A 20,407-nucleotide genomic window follows, 5' to 3' on the forward strand; every position below is an offset into this window, starting at 1 on the left:
ACAAAAACCCTGTAGTTTCTGGCTTCCTTTCTCCATATTTGCAATTTTCCTCCCAACAGCTTGGCTTCTTGATTGCCCCATACAAGAATGTATGCAAAAACTTGGCATCTGCTCCCTGTGACTGATGAACAGCCACAGTCCTTCTGTGACTCGTCAGGCACTAAAATAACCAGCCCAGGTTTTATACCCCCCTCATAACTTACCTTCCGTGCTGGGTGAAGGAAAAGACACCATTACTAGAAGAGGAATAATCAGAAGTCCATTTATCATTGTAGACCTAGGGAAAAGGGAAAGAAAAAAAAGATTATTGCTTTCGAAATAAAGAGAGAACTACTTGACTCAACTGCATACCTAAGATTAACACTGCCAACTGCCTGAGCGCCAATTGCCACTTGTTGGGTTTACCAAGACCCCAACTCTTTTCAACAACGATCTCTTAAGACAGACTTCAAGAGCCTTCGGAAGAGGGTGGATTCTGCAAGGGCAAAAGAGAAGAAAAAAAGCCTTCTTCCTGAACCGAAAAGCTAAGTGTGTTCACAAGTCAAAAAGGGAGTATACATGTCCACATGTCCTTGGCCTTTTCCAGTCGAATACATAACTCCAAAAGCGGTTTGAAATTCACATCACAACGACAGTATCAGAATATTTGACCTGGGAATATATCGCAAATCGTGTTCAAAACTCCAGGGGGTGATGAGATCGCTGTCTGCTGCCTTCCCTTCCGACTCCCCTTCCGTCTGGAGGAGGAAGAGTTCCAGCCTCAAGAGTGAGATTGGTGGGTGGCTGCCTGGCCTGCCTTCCCTTTCCCCTCCCCTTTGCTCAGAGTGAGATGGCTGCCTTCCCTTTCAGCTCCTTTCCCCCTCCCCTTCCCTCCAGTGGATGAACAGTCCCAGCCTTGGCATTTCCCCCACACCCAAAGTGTCCTGCTCCCTCCGTCTCCCTCTCTGGCTGCTCCACTTCAGCTCAAGTGGGAACAAGCTCTCATTTCATTTCTACCCTTGGCTGCTCCTCATCTCTCCTCCTCTCCCCAATAGGTGGAAGGAGAAGAAGGAGAGCTCATTGGTCCTCCTGTCCTCCCATCCCTGGGTCCTTTCCCCACAGGGTGAGGAGTCACCTCAAAATGGGGTTTGGGAGACAGTGTGTAGGGAGGGGAAGGCTTCTCCTTATGAGACTCTGGGTTTGGGGGTTCCCGCTCCAGCATCTCATTCTTCCTCGGCTGCTGCTTCCTCCCCACCTCTCTCTGTCTAGGTAGCAGTTGCAAGGACGTTATCTCATTCACCTCTGTGTAGTTCCATACTTATTTCAGATATCGTGATATATTTATACAGTAGTACCTCGGGTTAAGTACTTAATTCGTTCCGGAGGTCCGTTCTTAACCTCAAACTGTTCTTAACCTGAAGCACCACTTTAGCTAATGGGGCCTCCTGCTGCCGCCGTGCCACCGAAGCACGATTTCTGTTCTCATCCTGAAGCAAAGTTCTTAACCTGAAGCACTATTTCTGGGTTAGCAGAGTCTATAACCTGAAGCGTATGTAACCCTGAGGTACCACTGTCTGTCACAATGTTTAGCTGATGATATATCACAATGATGAAAACCGGATTATCACCCAGCCCTACCAGCCAGTCCTACAGAAGGTAATATGAACAGGGGCTTTCACAATCATGTAATAATTTATTTTACTGGAAAATTGCTTGTATTGAGTTGTCAAAAACGTACAACAAACCAAAAACAATATAAACAAAGAAATTATCTACAAACAGCATTTGGAGTGGTATTACAAACGTTCACATCACAGAATATCTGAGCAAGTGCTCAGTGATTCAGAATAGAATTCAGAGAGTATGTCCCAATAAAAGCAAATGTTCGTAAACAGAATGCAAGCCATTTAGATATGCCCTACGCAATGTAACCTGACTCATTGTAGGTTGCAGTAAATGTCCATTCTTGTTTACATAAGAAGTAAAAGGCCACCATATTGCAACAGATTCGTCTTCTTTACTTTTTTCACTAACTGCCTGATTCTGTTAAGCTAATCTTTCTGACAACATGTCCCATGTCAGCCAGCCTTTTATAGACAATCCAGCCAGCTTGGTCTGCTATCTTAACTAGTGAAGTATCTAATTTGAAGAAAACCAGGAAAGTTGCAGCATGCCCAGTATCTGCTTCTATGTAAGAGGCGCACTAGTCTTGTATAAACTGTGCAGTCTATAAATGCCTTTAAATATTGGCAATATTTAGCCAAATGTTTGAGATATTTATGCTCTAGGATGGGTATCAAAGGGGATTCATATGCCACCAACCATTTAGCCTAACTTTTCAGAGTGCTAACTGAAGTTCTAGAAATGGGTTTTCAATAACACAAGCATGTATTATTAGGGCTCCAAACAAAATGCCTGGTATTGCTTGAGGTGATCAGCTTGCAGACCCAGTATATCAATAAAAAGGACTCCAGTAGGAAGCCATGCTGAATTGTATGTGGCATTAATATTCTATCAGTCAATACTGTCCAACAACATCTGGGCAGCCATCGGTTTGTTCTAGAAAGTTAAAATTGGGAGAAGAGAGGAATCCGTATCTGTCAGAGATGTCATTCCACAAAAGCAGTTCCAAGCAAGTGTGACTTTCGTGAGTTGCTGCACCAGTGATCTTATCATAGCCTCTGGGGAAGGAGGGCACACCCCACCAAAAACTATGAGAGCTAGCTATATCTTATCAGACACAATTTCTAAGAGGCAAGTCAGTGAGCTCTGAATTGGAGAGGCCCCTTGCTCTTCCCCCTTTCTCACTAGGGGTCTAACCCACTCACCACTGTAGTCACTGGCAGATTACAATCCAGACTGAGAAAAGTGCTCTCTCTCATTTCTCATAAGATGGGCTGAGAGCCATTGTGCCTTCTTTTTTTTCTGATGCACAATAATAAACTATTATCTCTCCCTGAGAAGCTTAACAAATGCACACACATCTCTGTCAGCACTGGAAAACCACTGGCGGGATAAGAGCAAATTGATGCTGTTTGAATTAGCTCCTATGCTTCCCAAATTGCTTGCGCGACAGCACTGCATAGAACCTCAAGGGGAGGAGAAGAAGGGGGCTTGGCAAGGAAAGGAAGATGGCAAAACTGCATCCATCGTGAACAAGTCCCACTCACCTTCACCACCCACCCACAAGTCACTGTGTAATTACTTCACAAAGCCACAGATGTCCCAACTATAAAAATACCCCAGCAGCAGTGGTTTAAGTGTTTTTATAGCGCAAGGGCAGATAGGCCTTAAATTAGCTCCCATCCCAAATCCATACTCCCCACACAATTCAAACACAGTTTACTTTAAAAAACAAAACAAAAAAACACCTACCTCCCCTCTGTTCCCACAACATTCAGGCATGAAACAAACAAGAACACAGCCCTCCCACTTTCTATTTTCAGGTAAAGGCCTTACCTCTGTGACAAAGGGCATGGTTTGCATGCGAAAGGCTGCAGGTTGAGAACCCAAAAAGACCGGGCATTGACCCTTGTTTGAAACTCTGGAGAGTTCTGCCAGTCGGCATAAAAAGTAAGGTAATGGTAAAGGGACCCCTGACCATTAGGTCCAGTCGTGACCGACTCTGGGGTTGCAGCGCTCATCTTGCTTTATTGGCTGAGGGAGCCGGCGTACAGCTTCTGGGTCATGTGGCCAGCATGACTAAGCCGCTTCTGGAGAACCAGAGCAGCGCACGGAAAAGCCGTTAACCTTCCCGCCGGAGCGGTACCTATTTATCTACTTGCACTTTGACGTGCTTTCGAACTGCTAGGTTGGCAGGAGCAGGGACCGAGCAATGGGGGCTCACCCCGTTGCGGGGATTTGAACCGCCAACCTTCTAATCGGCAAGTCCTAGGCAGCACCACCCGCGTCCATAAAGGTACTGTGAACTAAATATATACTGTACAGTATAAGGCAGTTTTCTCTGTTCACACTAGTTCTTGTATCTTCCCCTCCCTCCTGTAACATCAAGTCAGAAATGAATTTGCTATTTGTTTCCTCCTCTCCACAGAGAGCAGCTTTTTTTAATGAACTCCAGAAGATGGCGATTAGATTTGAGTGTTCTCCGAAGGTCACATCCCAGAAAGAACATCAGCATGTAAAAGTGGATCCAGACTTCATTCAGCTTTCTAGGCACAAATTGGTGAAGAAAGTATTGAAAAAATTACAGAATGCACCAAATTGCCCACCTGATTGCGAAGTTAAATAGGGGATCCATCCAAAAGGAAAGTAAGCAAGTGAGAGATATAACCTCTTTGGTTAAAAGATGCATGGCTTTGGCTAGAGTGATTATGAGCCATGATCAGGCATGCCATCCATATGCTGTACGATATACATTTTAAGCAACTATAGTAATATATATTAATGATTTATATTAGAAAGACTACAAACAAAATATGGAGTCCAAGGAGATACAAGGGATTTCAGTGCAAACCCAAGTGATATAGCAAAAGTCGTGAAAAATTCCTTTGTGAAAGAAAGCCTTATTTTCGTTTTAGATATCTAGCAATACTTTTTTGACTCTTTAAAACCAATCAGGCTTTGGCCTATATGCTGTCTAAATGCTGTTCCTTCAAATGCTGCACAAATAACTACCAACTAAGACATAATGGGTAATAATACCCAATGTAAATCATACTCAGAGTAAGCCCATTGAAATGAACAGACTTAAGTCCACTGATGATCATTGGGGCTACTCTGAGTCATCTAGTCCAACCCCCTGGCAAATAGCCATTCTGGTGTGGCAACCGTAACCTAGGTTTAGTTGCCATTTGGCACCTAGCTTATATATCTAAATTTCTAACATTGAAGAGCCTAACCACAATCCTGGATTTGGAGAACACACTAAGCCAAACCATAGCTAGTTGCCACTGCACCAAGCTAAAAGGTCAACGGAGGAACAAAAGGAGTGGAAACTCATATCTGGAAGCCACCAAAACTACATGGTACTGGTAAATCATAATTTAGCTTACTGTGCTGTGTGAACCAGCTAATAAATGCAAACTAATTGTGTTTTTTATGCACCTGGAGAAATTATCAACACAGCTTTCATTGTTAAGTTGCTGCACAGATTTCGTAAGAACAGCAACAAAAAGAATAAGGAGGAATTTGCAACATCAGCTTGCCTGAAATTCAGATTCTCTGTCCTAGGAATATGGAATGAAATACTATTTGTCTTATCAATAACCTTCCTTTTAATCAGAACAAATGGTTTAAGCAAGAATTGAAACAAGAAGGTCGACAACATTTCTTGTCTTAGTTCCAAAGAAAACAAAGATAAACTAAAACACTTATTTTTCAAAAAGAGAGTCCAGCTCCTTTCTACTGTATGAAGTTTTCTAAAACAAGCCAACACGCTGCCTAGGCAGTTGACAGCCCACCAAGAAACTTTTGGAAGGGACGTCAAGATCTCTTCCTGGCTGCCATTTTGCTCAGAGAAGGCAGGCTCTACTGTTAAGACTGTTAATTCAAGCTGGTTAAAAATAAACCTTGAAAGAAAGCCTATTGATTTTAAACACACACACACCAACTCCACGCAAAGAGATGCCAAGGATTTCAGACAAAAAAAAGTGAGGTTCCGCCGCTACCTTTCCCTTAGATAAAAAGGAAGCCCTTGGAAAGGATGATTGTTAAAGAATGGGAGATTAGAATTATGGATGTTTGGAGAAGAAACACAACCCTCTGGACATCAGTTAATTGAGCAACCTTCTTCTGCAGCAGGCTGTGGGAGGAGGGAAGAGGGAAGAGGAAGGGGGTCAAAGATATAAAAGAGGTGGCAATGAACCAAGACTTGAAGCTTGAGAGATTCCTTCAGTCCTGCTTTCTATTCCTAATAGACACAACCTCTAGATATAGCATCTCAGTAGAGGCGCCCCAACTCTAACCAACAGGATTACTTACCCAGCTTTGATTTCCTTTCTTGCTTGCTTTGAATTTAAATATGAATACTTCCATCTTAATGTAGCCATGGCTGTTATGTGTGCGTACAATTCCCACCCACCCCCTCCCAGGAGAGACTTACAAGCAGTCCAATAAAACCCATCTTGAATGCACACATTCAATTTTCCCCCTCTACCTTGCTATGGCCTCTTAATCAAAACTAGTTTTCTACACACATTGCAAAAAAACGCCCAAAGAACATAAAAGACTACTTTATATCAAACACTTTTTCAAGTCTCAAGGCTTGGATTCTGACAAAAGCGGCTTCTGTTAAAAGAAACAGTGTTGTGCTCACAGAAGAGACCCTTCTGTGACGGCCACTCGCTTTCCATTCATGAAGTGACGTTAGAATCCAAGCTGCATACGTCACTCAAGACACAAATATTAGATAGTGGCATTCCTCACAAGAAAAACAGCACTGTTGCTATCATTTGGCTCCCCCCATCACATTTTAGATATCTCTGCACACACAAATCTATGAATGATTTTGTTTTAGAAGATTAGCAAACAACCTTCAGCAGCTACAATTGTGCAAGATTACCAAAGCTAAACCTTTAGTATTGCCTCACTGTGTTGGCTTATATGTCTGCACTACACAAAGGTTTTGAGTAACTTGTTTCGTCAACTCTCTAAGCTTTGTGTAAAGCTATATATCTTGTTTGCATTGCTAGCAATGTTGCCAACTGATGAAGCAAGGACATACGATGAGGTTGACTCTGGTCCACAAAACCGTAGGCAGTAATAAATTTGTTTAGCCTTTAAAATGCTACTTTGTTCTTTTTTCAGTTACAGAATACAAAAAAATTATCCCTCTGGATACAGTTGGAAAATTGTATAAAATTGCAGCTTTAAGAGTTTTTTTTTGGGGGGGGAACCCTCTAAACCAGGGGTAGGCAACCTAAGGCCCGGGGGCCGGATGCGGCCCAATCGCCTTCTCAATCCGGCCTGCGGACAGTCCGGGAATCAGCGTGTTTTACATGAGTAGAATGTATCCTTTTATTTAAAATGCATCTATGGGTTATTTGTGGGGCATAGGAATTCGTTCATTATTATTTTTTCAAAATATAGTCCGGCCCACCAAATGTTCTGAGAGATGATGGACTGGCCCATGGCTGAAAAAGGTTGCTGTCCCCCACTCTAAACTCTAGTTTCTAAACCCAAACGCTACCCCTGTACTCTATTGTAGCATCAAAATGTGTATCAATATTTTCCAAGCTGCCCTTTTTTAAAACAAGGAGAAAGGTCCAGACAAAAAGCTTGTGCTTGATTTACTATCATTAATTATTATTTAAAGTATTAAAGTTTGGGATATTTCTATGATATCATTTAAAAAAACATCTCATAGCTGATAGTGGGTGGTACGCAAAACCAATCTATAAGCTGCCTTGAGTCACTGTGCGGGCGGGGGGAGCTGGGGCTTAAATAAATGAAGAAGAAGAAGAAGAAGAAGAAGAAGAAGAAGAAGAAGAGGAGGAGGAGGAGGAGGAGGAGGAGGAGGAGGAGGAGGAGGAGAATACAGGTTATTCAGTTTGCAAATGTGCCCATGGGCCCAAAACAGTTGTTGACTGCTATAAAATAACAAAGCATACCATGTGCACACATGTTCACTGTGTCTATACCCCAGAATTTTGGCTGGTTTCACTTCCTAAAGTGAAAGTAAACACACATTCAGTGGCAGAGATAGGCACCCTGGGAAGGAAAGAACTGCTTTTCTAACATTTGTATGGCCATACAATACTGGGTTTAGAGTACTGCTCCTGTGTAAAGAGTTCATATTCCTACTCATTCCTCACCTTGGCCCAGTATACCTGAAGCATCTCCACCCCCAATGTACAGCCCAGACACTGAGGTCCAGCTCCAAGGGCCTTTTGGCAGTTCCCTCACCGCAAGAAGTGAGGTTACAGGAAACCAGGCAGAGGGCCTTCTTGGTAGTGGCGCCCGCCCTGTGGAATGCCCTCCCATCAGATATCAAGGAAATAAACAACTATCTGACTTTTAGAAGACATCTGAAGGCAACTCTGTTTAAGGAATTTTTTTCCTGTTTGATGTTTTATTGTGTTTTTAAAGTATTTAAGCTGAAACTGCCTTGGTCGCGCGGGTTGATGATCTCCGGCGGGCTAGGGACAAAGGTGAGAGCTGTTTCCTAGTTCTGCTGGATCTCTCAGTGGCGTTTGATACCATCGACCATAGCATCCTTCTGGACCGTCTTGAGGGGCTGGGAGCTGGGGGCACTGTCATACAGTGGTTCCGCTCCTTCCTCCTGGGCCGTGTTCAGAAAGTGGTGGTGGGGGATGAGTGTTCAGACCCCTGGGCTCTCACTTGTGGGGTGCCTCAGGGTTCTTTCCTCTCCCCCATGCTTTTCAACATTTACATGCAGCCGCTGGGAGAGATCATCAGGAGGTTTGGGCTGAGTGTTCATCAGTATGCAGATGACACCCAGCTCTACCTCTCCTTTAAATCAGAACCAGTGAAGGCGGTGAAGGTCCTGTGTGAGTGCCTGGAGGCGGTTGGACGATGGATGGCGGCTAACAGATTGAGGTTGAATCCTGACAAGACAGAAGTACTGTTTTGGGGGGACAAGGAGCGGGTTGGTGTGGGGGATTCCCTGGTCTTGAATGGGGTAACTGTGCCCCTGAAGGACCAGGTGCGCAGCCTGGGAGTCATTTTGGACTCACAGCTGTCCATGGAGGCACAGGCTAACTCTGTGTCCAGGGCAGCTGTCTACCAGCTCCACCTGGTACGCAGGCTAAGACCCTACCTGCCCGCGAACTGTCTCGCCAGAGTGGTGCATGCTCTAGTTATCTCACGCTTGGACTACTGCAACGCGCTCTACGTGGGGCTACCTTTGAAGGTGACCCAGAAACTGCAATTAATCCAGAATGCGGAAGCTAGACTGGTGACTGGGAGTGGCCGCTGGGACCACATAACACCGGTTCTGAGAGATCTGCATTGGCTCCCAGTATGTTTCCGAGCACGATTCAAAGTGTTGGTGCTGACCTTTAAAGCCCTAAACGGCCTCGGGCCTGTATACCTGAAGGAGCGTCTCCACCCCCATCGTTCAGCCCGGACACTGAGATCCAGCGCCGAGGGCCTTCTGGCGGTTCCCTCATTGCGAGAAGTGAGGCTACAGGGAACCAGACAGAGGGCCTTCTCGGTAGTGGCGCCCGCCCTGTGGAATGCCCTCCCAACAGATGTCAAAGAGATAAATAATTACCTGACATTCAGAAGACATCTTAAGGCAGCCCTGTTCAGGGAAGTTTTTAATATGTAATGCTGTACTGTTTTTAACATTGATTGGGAGCCGCATATGTGTGTGTGTGTGTGTGTGTGTAAATAAATAAATAAATAAATAAATAAATAAATAAATAGTATTATTATTATTTGCAAAGTAAACCATCGGTTAAGCTGAAATAACTGTGCAATGTGGCCTGTGTGTTGCTGGCTAAGGAAAATTAAGACCTGGATCACTCCACCGAAAACACACACAGCTCTGCCATAGATGTTCTCATCTTGGCTAATGCACTGCTAAAGTATATAAATAAATAAATAAATAAATAAATAAATAAATAAATAAATAAATAAATAAATAGAAATAATAATGTGTGCCAGACTCTTGTGCTGCATCCCCCTCACATTTCAACAGCTCAACACACACACACAGCACTTATGGCAGTTACGCTGCTGAGCCAGCTGCAACCCGTGCAAGACATGAGTAGGTCTTCAATCAGCTCTTTCGTTAACTTTTGTCCATTTTTATCAGGGGCCCCGATAGCCCTTTCACCTGCAACCCTTGGAACCATAAGGCGATGTAGATGAAGGACATGCTGGTCTAACCACCAAGATACTTAGAATGTGTTAACAATGCGTTGCATTCACACTTACAGAGGAACTGATGCCATAAATAGAAGGGCAGGAATATTTCTAGCTGATGGAATTTCCACCCCTCCTCTTTCCAAGAAGTTACCAGTTGCTATCTGTGTGTCTTGCATGTTTATGGACGATAATCAACCAGAAGAGGGGCATGTTGGTTTTTTTGGTTTTACAAAAGAGAGGAATGAGGTACGTCAAGGTACACTTTGTTTTCGAATTTGTAAGGAAACATGGCAGCTGGCCGGAGAGGCCAGTACAGAAAATCCCAAGAGTCCCTGCTCTTTCTACTTGACCAAGGACAGCTGCACATTCTGGAAGGCAGGTCCCCTAGTTCCCACATTACAGTGGGAGCTCAGGTTAAGTACTTAATTCGTTCCGGAGGTCCATTCTTAACCTGAAATTGTTCTTAACCTGAAGCACCACTTTAGCTAATGGGGCCTCCTGCTGCTGCCGCGCCGCCAGAGCCCGATTTCTGTTCTCATCCTGAAGCAAAGTTCTTAACCCGAGGTACTATTTCTGGGTTAGCGGAGTCTGTAACCTGAAGCGTATGTATCCCGAGGTGCCACAGTATTATCGCTCCCATATTGTCCACCAATTTTTGAAGAGGAAGGTGGGTACAGCATACAGCAGCCTCCCCTCAATCTGTTGTTGTTGAACTACTACAACCCACCGCTCTTGACTGCTGCCCATGATGGAAAGGGCTGATGGGAGTGGGGAGTCCCAACCAAATATGGAGTGTGGCAGGCTGCAAATGACCAATCCCATGAGTTGTAAGTCCATTTTTTAAATATAGGTTTTAAGTTTTTTCCACTTCTGCCACCCTGAAATTATTCCAGAGGCTTAATATCAGACAGAATACTTCAAAAATGAGAAAATAAAGTCATGAGAAATACTTGAACCATTCTCCTGAGGTAGCCCTCTCTTGGTGATCTGCCCTCTACCCAAACACTTTGTTGCCAGTCAGCCAGTGTTCATCTCTGCAAAAATTCAGCAAGCTTACTGCTTGTCAGGTTGACTGCTTTCCCCCTCACTCTGCTGTTACAGGGTTAAACAAATGCTAAACCAGGAGGAAGCCAGAAAATACTGGCCCACAAAACTGCCTTATGTTTGAAATTCATACATTATAGTCCTCCCTCCTTCTCCTCCACCTCCCATCCCGGACAGTATTTTTCTTTCAGTTAGCTGGGGGTGAGGGGGATGTTTATCTTATTGGTATGGAGGGGGGGAGAGAGAGAAATTGGATAATTTGCAATGTGACTCAGATGCACAGCTGTTCATTAAATATATCCACCAAAAATACAAATATAAGCAGGGAAAGACAGTATAATGTGCTTGGTGGGGGGGACAGCAGGCTAATCGTAAAAAAATAAAGGGGAGGAGAGCAAGTTTAAAAAGGTTGCAGCAAGTCCCCAGAGAGTAGGCCATCTGCAAATATGATAGACTACACCAAGAATACATTTAGAAAATTTAAGCCATACATTGCAGCGCAGTATGTGTGCATGTTCCCCAGGCTCTTTCTGTGCACCTGAAAATAGGTTGCTCTCTTTTTTCCGTATTTGCAAGCAGAGGCTGGTTTGCTCTTTTTCTTCCAGAAAAAGCAAGAAGCTGAGGGAGAGCATCCAAACTAAAAGTTCAATTCTTGTATTTAAAAAAATGTAGGGCAGTTCCTACAGGTTATTCACTCCAGCAAATCTGTAAGTATCCACACTCAAGTAGTTAATCTGACAAAATGAATTACCCTTGAATTACCGGCATCTCATATTTTAACTTCAGGAGACTTGTGGTTTTTTTGTACTCCTGCCATATAAAACAGTAAAGTTGAAACACAAGGGTTTAAATAAACAAGGAAGAATCAATATCCCTGTCACAAATAGGCAGCATATATATGTAAGCGTTCACATCTCCTCAATTCACTAATCATGACAACAGCCCTATAATGTAGGTCTCTATCATATCCCTATATATTGCCCCCAGTATGTGATGGAATATGAACCAGGGATTTGCTTACACTCCTCATGCAAACCAGCTCTGAGGGGAATCCATTTTACAACCATTCCTACCGTTCACACCTCTACATCAAGTGTTTGTATGGACACTTAATTTTGTATTAGGAGTGCCCCGGTGGTTTTAATTTGCAAAACGAACCCCACCAAAATGTATTACTGCAGTTTCAGTCTGGAGGAAGACAAGGGCTCAAAACATCTGCAAGTCACAAATGGCAGCTTTTCAAACACACACTATGTAAGGATAAGCATGTTTACTTGGAAGGCAGCCCCTTAAAATTCAATGGGTCTTATTCTCCAGTAAGTGTTTAAGATGACAGTCTCTGTGTCTCAATTGAAATCCTGCTTCAGTTGCTCCCAAGCTGCACCTCTCACTCTTCTTCACTTCCTTATGTGCTCTCCTTATGCGCTCTCACTTCTGCAGGAGAAAGCAGTGTTCTGTGTATATCCAGTCACAGCAAATGAAAACACACTAGGCCTAGTCAGGCACCCCTCCAAACTGTGTAGACGCAACCATGTGGAAAGGCATGTGCACTGGCCCTGCCACCATCCTCAACCTTTCTGCATTCAAGGAGCATGGTCCTAGGTGGAACATTTTTGCACGTTCAGCTGAACACACTTTTGAGTTCTCCCCTCAACAGGGAACCCTGTGCAAACGGGGTTCTTGGTCAGGGCCAAGATGCTGATCAATGTCCAGCTGAACATGCAAACAATCCTAATTAAATCCACTCCATTCAACATGGAGATATATACACACAAACACCAGTTCTGGGTCAGGGATAGCATGCACCATTGACCACCATTGACATTATTTCCACATGCTGTCCTATACATATTTGGAATAATGCCTTAATAACGTTGCTTCTGTAACACATCACAAGTTCACATAAATGACACTTTCATGCTCATTACATGAGATGAAACAGTGTACATGTATGAGTTTGTCTGTCACATACCAGAGAAGTGACACCCAGGTAGGAAAATGAATGTATAAGGTAATACTTAACACAGACTCACAAACTAGTCCACAAACACTGCCCTATATTGTTATTTGATCAGCTGCTGCAGAATAGGTTTTGTTTGTTTCAATGCGATATTAAAACACCTTGGGTGTATATGACGTAAACAAGGCCAGAAGGTGGGTTTGTTTTTGGTGGTGTTTTTTTTACAAATAAATATATTTCATATCTATTGTGTTAAAATTATGGGTTATAAAGTGTTATATGAACAATAATTTTATATATGCTCCCTGCAGATGAGCATTAATTAAAAAACTGAGAGGTTGCTAATCAGTTGCATTTTTAAAAGTAAATATATTATTTTCACAACTAATGTAAGCAGCTCATATCTCTGACTAGGCAATTTTCACACTGTTCACAATAATAGAGCCTGAAATAGATATATATAGAGATGACAATTTTTATCTCTCAGTACCTTACCACGCAAAATCATGCTAACATACTTCAGACAAACTTCAACTAACTGCGGAGAATACTGTAATGTTTTAATTATACACCTCTGTCATTGGTCCCCAAAATCTAAAATGGAAATTCAAGCATTTATTACATTTTTATGCCATGCATACTCCAAAGAACACAGAGCAGAAAACATCATTCTCCTCTACTACCCTCATCCCTAATTTTATCCAGAATATTCCTGTGAGGTAGATTAATCAGAGAGACAAAGAGTGGTCTGGGATCACCCAGTGTGTCTTGCAGAGTGGAAATCTGAACCTAGGTCTCCCCAATACATAGTCTAACCACTACAACATGCTGTAGAGGACAAAGCGTTTCCAAGCAAGTTGGTCCCAGCATGAGCTGTCCAAGCAAGGTAGCTGTAGGCAAGGAAACACATGGGATAAAAATGAGAGCATTTGCTGGGGATGTGATTATAAGATGCTAAGAGGCCAGACGTTACCTATACCAGGAGGTACCAGTGTGACACAGACAAGGGCGGGGGGAAAGATAGGTCAAACAGACACAGTATTTTTTGCTAATCAGATACAGTATTTTTTGTTACTACACCATTCACCACTTCCTTAAAAATCTTTACATGTATGAAATTGCAGTAATAAAAATAACTTCTCTCTTGATCTGCATGAAATGTAATACTCTTTTGCAAGAATGGAAGCCAAATTACTTTGCTAGAAGAAAAGTGATTTCCTGGGGACAAACTTTGGGGGAAAAAGTATAAAAGTCTCTTCGTTATATAGTGAAGTCTTTTTTTCTTAAGTAGTGCGATTACCCAAGTATAAAAGTAACCCTCTTTGTCTTGTAAAATGCCCACCCTCTTCAAAATAACCTCTTCATTTTTTAAAAAAAGTCTCATTATTAGGATTGCCTCTTTTTTTTAAAGGCAAAATTATAGTCAGCTCGAAATGGTATTTTAAAGTATTGACCTTTACTGTAATGTAAGGAATCCTTTCACAATCCATCAAAAGCTTTTAAAACCGTGCAGCTACTTTGCTTTCAACAAAACCTATTAGCCTTTGATTGAGAAGTCATAAAAAACCTAGGTGGGTGAAGAGGCAGGCAGGAAGGAAAATACCCCCCCTCCCCAACCCCAAGTTTTATCAGAATGTTATATTAAAATATGAAAATAGTTGGTCATTTGACTGCTCAGAATAAATGGTGGAATATTAAAAAAAATATTAGAATACACACACTTTCTAACTACAAAGTTCAAAAGCTAATTACTTGCTAGAAAACAAGTTATAAACACCTTTCATCTATTATTATTTAGAACAATGATATGCAAATAAAAACATATGTGACTCATCAAGCAATATATCAGGAATAGGCTAAAACTGGAAATCAAAACATACATATGAACAGGAAATAAAGAGACAAAATACGAGAGTTGAGCTGTAGTCCAGAGCAAATAAATCCTTTGTCATTATCAAACATCATGGAGAAATTAAAAAGGTAGGCTACCAACTATACAACACTGTTCTGTGTTTCTCAAATATCTGTTCTCTTTATTCTCAAATATTGAAAGAATTGTCAGTTGCAGCTCATCCCTAGGTGGGAAGGAAAACATACTCTCCACGTATCGATTACCCAGAATAACTCTACATTGGTTTATTCCTACACTAAGCAATCACATGCCTGACAAGGAGAATGTATTTTGTCCACCAACACATTAAATGGATTCTTTTATGAATCAAGAGCTCAATTTCACAACTGGAAGAAAGTTAGCAGGAGCTTGAAACACAAAGTATGTTTGATACAGTCACATCAACACAGAACCACAGAATTGTAGAGTTGGAATTGACCCCCACAGCTCATCTACTTGCAATGCAGAAATCTCAACACATAGTCCTCAATTCAATTTGAAAACATACCAGACTCTGTTTAGCTTTGCAAATGTTCTAGCAGTTTTTGATTGTTAATCTTTGGTAGCAGACCCCCACCCCACCCCCAGTAAGTAGTATGTTGTTCATTTCCTGAGTTATACATCCCATCACAAACAAAATCTGCTTGAAGCCGGGGGGTGTGTGTGTGTTTCAGAATTTGTTAACATTTCTGATGCCCAGTTTGGGGAGCATTTCCTGTTGCTTGCCATGAAGTGAAACTCCCTATTCACCCTAGGGCAAAAATAAGACACTGAACTTGCCCAAGCTTGCAGAGCAAGGCCCACTCGGTGTGCCAGCTCTAGAGTGCTGAGGATGCTCTCTTGCAGTTCCAAGGGTTTGACTCAATTTTTGCTTATACAGTTGTACATTAGAATCCGTTCCGGAACTCCGCTGAACTTCCATAATGTTCAGAAACCAATCTGCAGCTTCTGATTAGCTGCAGGAAGCTCCTGAAGCCAATCAGAAGCCACGGAAACCCCGTCAGACATTTGGATTCCAAAGAACGTTTGCAAACCGGAACACTTACTTCCAGGTTTGTGGCGTTCAGGAGCCAAAAGGTCCAAGTACCAAGGCGTTCGGGATCCAAGGTACGACAGTACGTGTAACCCTTGGAACCAACCGCTTATGGTGTGTAAACTGCAGAAATTGCTGGAGGAGAGATTATTGTATTGGTGTGGCCTGTGTGCTGATTTTATTGCTTTTTACACATAAATGGTATGCTTCCCAATTTTATTTGCTCTTCTCTTCATATTATACTGATTCTTTTTTACAGCAACTTAGTTGAACCACTTTTGAACTGCTCTGGTGGCAGATGGGTGGCATATAATTTAATAGATGAAATAAGGAAAACGGGAGTTCCAGTTCTAAGAAAACTGCATATCCAAAGTGTTTTGCATTCCTTTGGTCTGTGTAAAGAGACTCCAATAAAAATTACCACCAGTGCGAAACCTTTGATTAAAAAGGTGCATCAAAACAACCACCTGTTTAAAATGTATTACACGGAATGGGATGACTCAGAAATCACTTCTCCATCCCCAGGGCTGAAGAAGATCCCAGCATGTTTAGTCAGTCCTCTCACTGCAAAAGAGATCTTTCCTCATCTTGCAAGGAAAGTCCCATCAGGCCGCCATTCGAAACAGAAGAGACCCATGGCCAGCTAAGGTGCTTTCTATTGCACCTGAAAATGAGCTCGGAATTGTCATCTCCCTGACAAAAACTGGGGTAAAGGAAACAGAACATGCCCTTCCTCTTGACTTCAGGAAACTGCCTGCTTCTTAGTACAATAGCATTCAATTCACCACCAGTCATGCCTCACCAAAATGCAACACTGATCCGTATACAGTTATACCTCGGGTTGAATGTGCTTCAGGTTGAGCGCTTTTGGGTTGCGCTCCGTAGCAACCTGGAAGTAACGGAGTGCGTTACTTCTGGGTTTCGCCGCTCACGCAGACACGCAAAATTTCGGCATGCGCATGCACAGAAGCAGCAAAACGCGGCCCACGCAGATGCGCTGCCGCGTCTTACGTTATTGTTTTCCATGGCTGAGCACATACTCTGCATGCAAAACAACCCAGAAACTCATTCCCAAGTACGGCTGAGAAAGACTCCTGTCTGACACCCTGGAGAGTCACTGCCTGTCAGAAATCAACAGTACAGTGGTACCTTGGTTTACGAACTTAATCCGTTCCGGAAGTCCGTTCTTAAACCAAAACTATTCTTAAACCGAGGCGCGCTTTCCCTAATGAGGCCTCCAGCCACCGGTTCCCTTCCACCGTTCAGATTCCATTCTTAGACCAAGGTAAAGTGCTCAAACCAAGACACTATTTCCGGTTTTGCAGAGTTTGTAAACCAAATCGTTCTTAAACCGGACTGTTCTTAAACCGAGGTACCACTGTACTGAGTTAAATTGACTAAAGGTCTCACCCAGTGGCCTGATTTGCACATCACACTAAGCCATGCAATTGCTTAGCATGAATGCACAAGCTCCAGGAGAGAGTGCAGACACATCGCTCCTCTCCTGTTGTTTCGCTGCTTCCCCGTGCAGATATTAGTTTGGCTAAGTGTGTCATCCAAACCTGAGCTCATGGCCCTCCTGGACCAGCTACAAGCCGTAAACCACGTGACAAGCCATGGCTGCAAAAAACACAACATTTTTGTGCTCCAGGGCAGCATTGGCGTAGGAGCAAGAATGCACACTTCTGTCATCTGAACGCATCACAGCCAGCAGCTCATGGGAACCGTAGTAGCCAACAGCATGAGGCTGCTGCTCACAAGTGCCCAGGAACAGCTCTGACTATGGACGGAAAACAAGCCAGAGACTACAGATGCAGGTTTGTATTTATTGTTATGCAGACATTTGGGAAGAGTAACTTTGCAGATGTTCCATTTAAATTTTGGATTCCCCCCACCACTTTTTTAAAAATTGTGCCCCCCCAAAAAAAAATGTAGGGGGGAAAGCCCTTCTGTGAGGCAGAAGCACAGGCCAAACTCCTAAAAGTCATTCCACAGCCTTCCCTTCTCGCCCACCATTCTCCTCCTCCTCCTCCCTTCGCCAACACACATTACTTTCTCGGCAATCTGTGCAGCTGCCTCTTTGTGCAGTTGGCACCGATCACTGCCAATCTGGGACTTATTTCCAGTGAAGACGGCATTGTTTTATTAGCTACTTAAGCAGTGCATGCACCATTAATGGAGTTTTTATCTCTCCATTTCCCTGACAGGGCAGAACCAGCCAGTCTGACTCTGTTATTATCATTAGGAAAGCTCACCCCTCGCTATCTTTAATCCAAACAACATCTGGATTCATAGCGGCTCTCCGATAAAGTGAGGCAAAAGTGCACACTGCATTAGCTCCCAGAGAACAAAAGTTTATGCTTTTGTACATGCACAAGTGATTAGATAAAATGTCTCCAGCTAGCCAATACAGTGTTTTGGTATACATTTCCGTTTTTTGCCTTGTACCCCTTGATAAGATTTTCAAAATTACACATTATACAATTAAGATCCCCTCCCCGCACCTTCAAACAAATAGCAAAGCTAGAAAACAAAGCAGTGCTTCCTATTTCTGCAGCAACATTTACACACAAGCAATTTTACAGGGGGGAGGAGCCGCAGGCCTTTGAAGCCTTGAGTAACATGCCAAGGACTTCAATAAGAGGAAATTAAAGAGCCCTTCACTGAAATATTATTATTAATGTGTGCACGGATGACAAAACAGTCTGGCGCCGAAGTAGCCCAATAGACATGTCCCACTGTAACAGACAGCTGTCTCCAGTGTCATTTAAGTATGCTTTTGCTCGAAATCAACCCCTCAGTGTCTCCCAAGAATCAATAGAGAGAAGAGAACCGTGAACTCCCCCTCCCCCAAATACATGCAACTAGGAATCTGGAGCGTCATCTTGATTATATTCAACCCGCCAAGCGGTTTTCCAGGCAAAGTGCAGCCCAAAGGATACATACTGTACACAATGATCTCTCCTCTCTCTCAGAGAAGGCGGCCATCACCACAGCAAGATCGATACAGCCCTGTTGAGTTCAACAGGACTTGCAAGGAAGAAATGGGTGTATTATTGGGTTGTCTTTGTTGTTATTTATATTATGTATTTTCTGTTTATTATGCTGTGATTTTATGTTGTGAACTGCACTGAGATCTATGGGTATAGGGTGGTAAACAAGCTAATAATAATGATGATGATGATGATGATGTGCTTTCTTTAAAAGAAAAAAAGGTTATGGTACTCACCATGAAGTTGTTACAGTAAATGTCACATTTTAACACGGGGTTTGGGATTGGTGCTGGTACACTGTGTACCCCTGAGTGCCCCCTTAAAAAAAGCACTGATAATAAGGTTGTAGCCTGGGGGGGGGGGGCTACTAGCAAATAAGTCCTACTGAATTTAGTGGGTCATCCCACTCCCAAGGAAACATGTATAGTGCTTTTTTTCTTTAAAAAAAATGTTTAGGGGTACAGTACACTCATTTTCCTACTCATATTGAAATACTGCTCCTCAATGAGGCCAAATTTAGATTCAAAAAATGTTTAGAGGTATGCGTACCCCCAGAAAAAAGCACTGCACATACACAAACACACACACACACATATATATATATACATACAGTGGACCCTCCGGATACGAACTTAATTCGTTCTGGGGGCCCATACATACCCTGAAAAGTCTGCATCTAGAGGCACCGCTTCTATGCATGCACGCAACACGATAGAGAGCTTCTGCGCATGCACAAAGCACGCAAAGAGCTCCTGCGCATGCGTGCGCCGCAAAACCCGGAAGTATACACTTCTGGGTTTGCTGCATTCACAACCCAAAAGTTGCGTTACCCTAAGGTAACGTAACCCGAGGGTCCACTATATAAGCTAGATGATAAAACATAACAACAGGGCCTTCCACTAACAAAGAACCCTAAGGCAAAAGAAAAGCACAAAAGAACTTAAAATCTGTGTTTAACCTTTATAAGAAAAGAGAAGTCCAGCTTTGATGAAGGGTTTCAGCTCCACAAAGACATGTCAACAAAACACGAAGGCGGAGAAGTGTTTGGGAAGGCACTCCAGAGCAGAGAAGATTTTCTTCCTCGTTGTTCAACAGAAATACCTACAGTCTGAGCCACAGGCTCCACTGCTCAGATGCGGAAGCAGCGCTTCAGATTAGAGCATCATGCCATGCTGTTAATGACAGGCTGCGTAACCCGATTCTCTCAGTGGGCGTCTGGAATAAGCACTTCCTCCTCCAGCGCCCCTATCCCATTGTCCCACCCCACTGCGCCAGCTGTTTCTGACAGCCAAATTGCTGCACATTAAGCAATAAAGGCTGTCAAGAAAAGGAATTTTCATTTCTGTAACGCATAGGCCTCCTTGGACAAATTATACAGTTTACAGTCCTAGGCTACGGGAACCTGCTTTCATGTTGAAATGCTGCCAAATGCAGTATTAAAAATAAAATATAAAATTCCAGTTGATAATTGCATCAAACAAGTGTAAATGACCAGCGCAGAAAGAAGGCGTATGTTTCACAGAGTAAGCACCAAGCACTGGAAATGCTCACGTGGAGATGAAAAGATTCTCAAGATTTCCTGCATTTGTTTTCCATTTTTTCCCCCCAATGAGCTTCAAGATGGTGCACATGCGGATTATCCCGCTGTATCCTCACAACCACCCTGTGTGGTACATTGGGCTAAGGGACTTGCGACTGGCTTGTTGTCACTCAGC

At 43.1% G+C, this 20,407-nt stretch overlaps 1 protein-coding gene across 3 annotated transcripts in view; it reads right to left on the reverse strand.

The window, feature by feature from the left end:
• Positions 1-20,407, reverse strand: part of ACVR1 (activin A receptor type 1) — a 71,602-nt gene that overhangs the window by 32,331 nt on the left and 18,864 nt on the right. For 2 of the 3 annotated variants that reach the window (XM_083494300.1, XM_083494298.1), the window contains exon 2: positions 204-277. In XM_083494300.1, the coding sequence (XP_083350426.1) occupies positions 204-270 (67 nt within the window). In that variant the 5' untranslated portion in view covers positions 271-277. Of the gene's footprint in view, positions 1-203; positions 278-651; positions 1,018-20,407 lie in introns of those variants that run through there. The other variant, XM_083494299.1, reaches the window with a different exon arrangement.

Source organism: Podarcis liolepis (genome assembly GCF_965112155.1).
Source record: "Podarcis liolepis genome assembly, chromosome: 1".
Taxonomy (NCBI): Eukaryota; Metazoa; Chordata; class Lepidosauria; order Squamata; family Lacertidae; genus Podarcis; species Podarcis liolepis.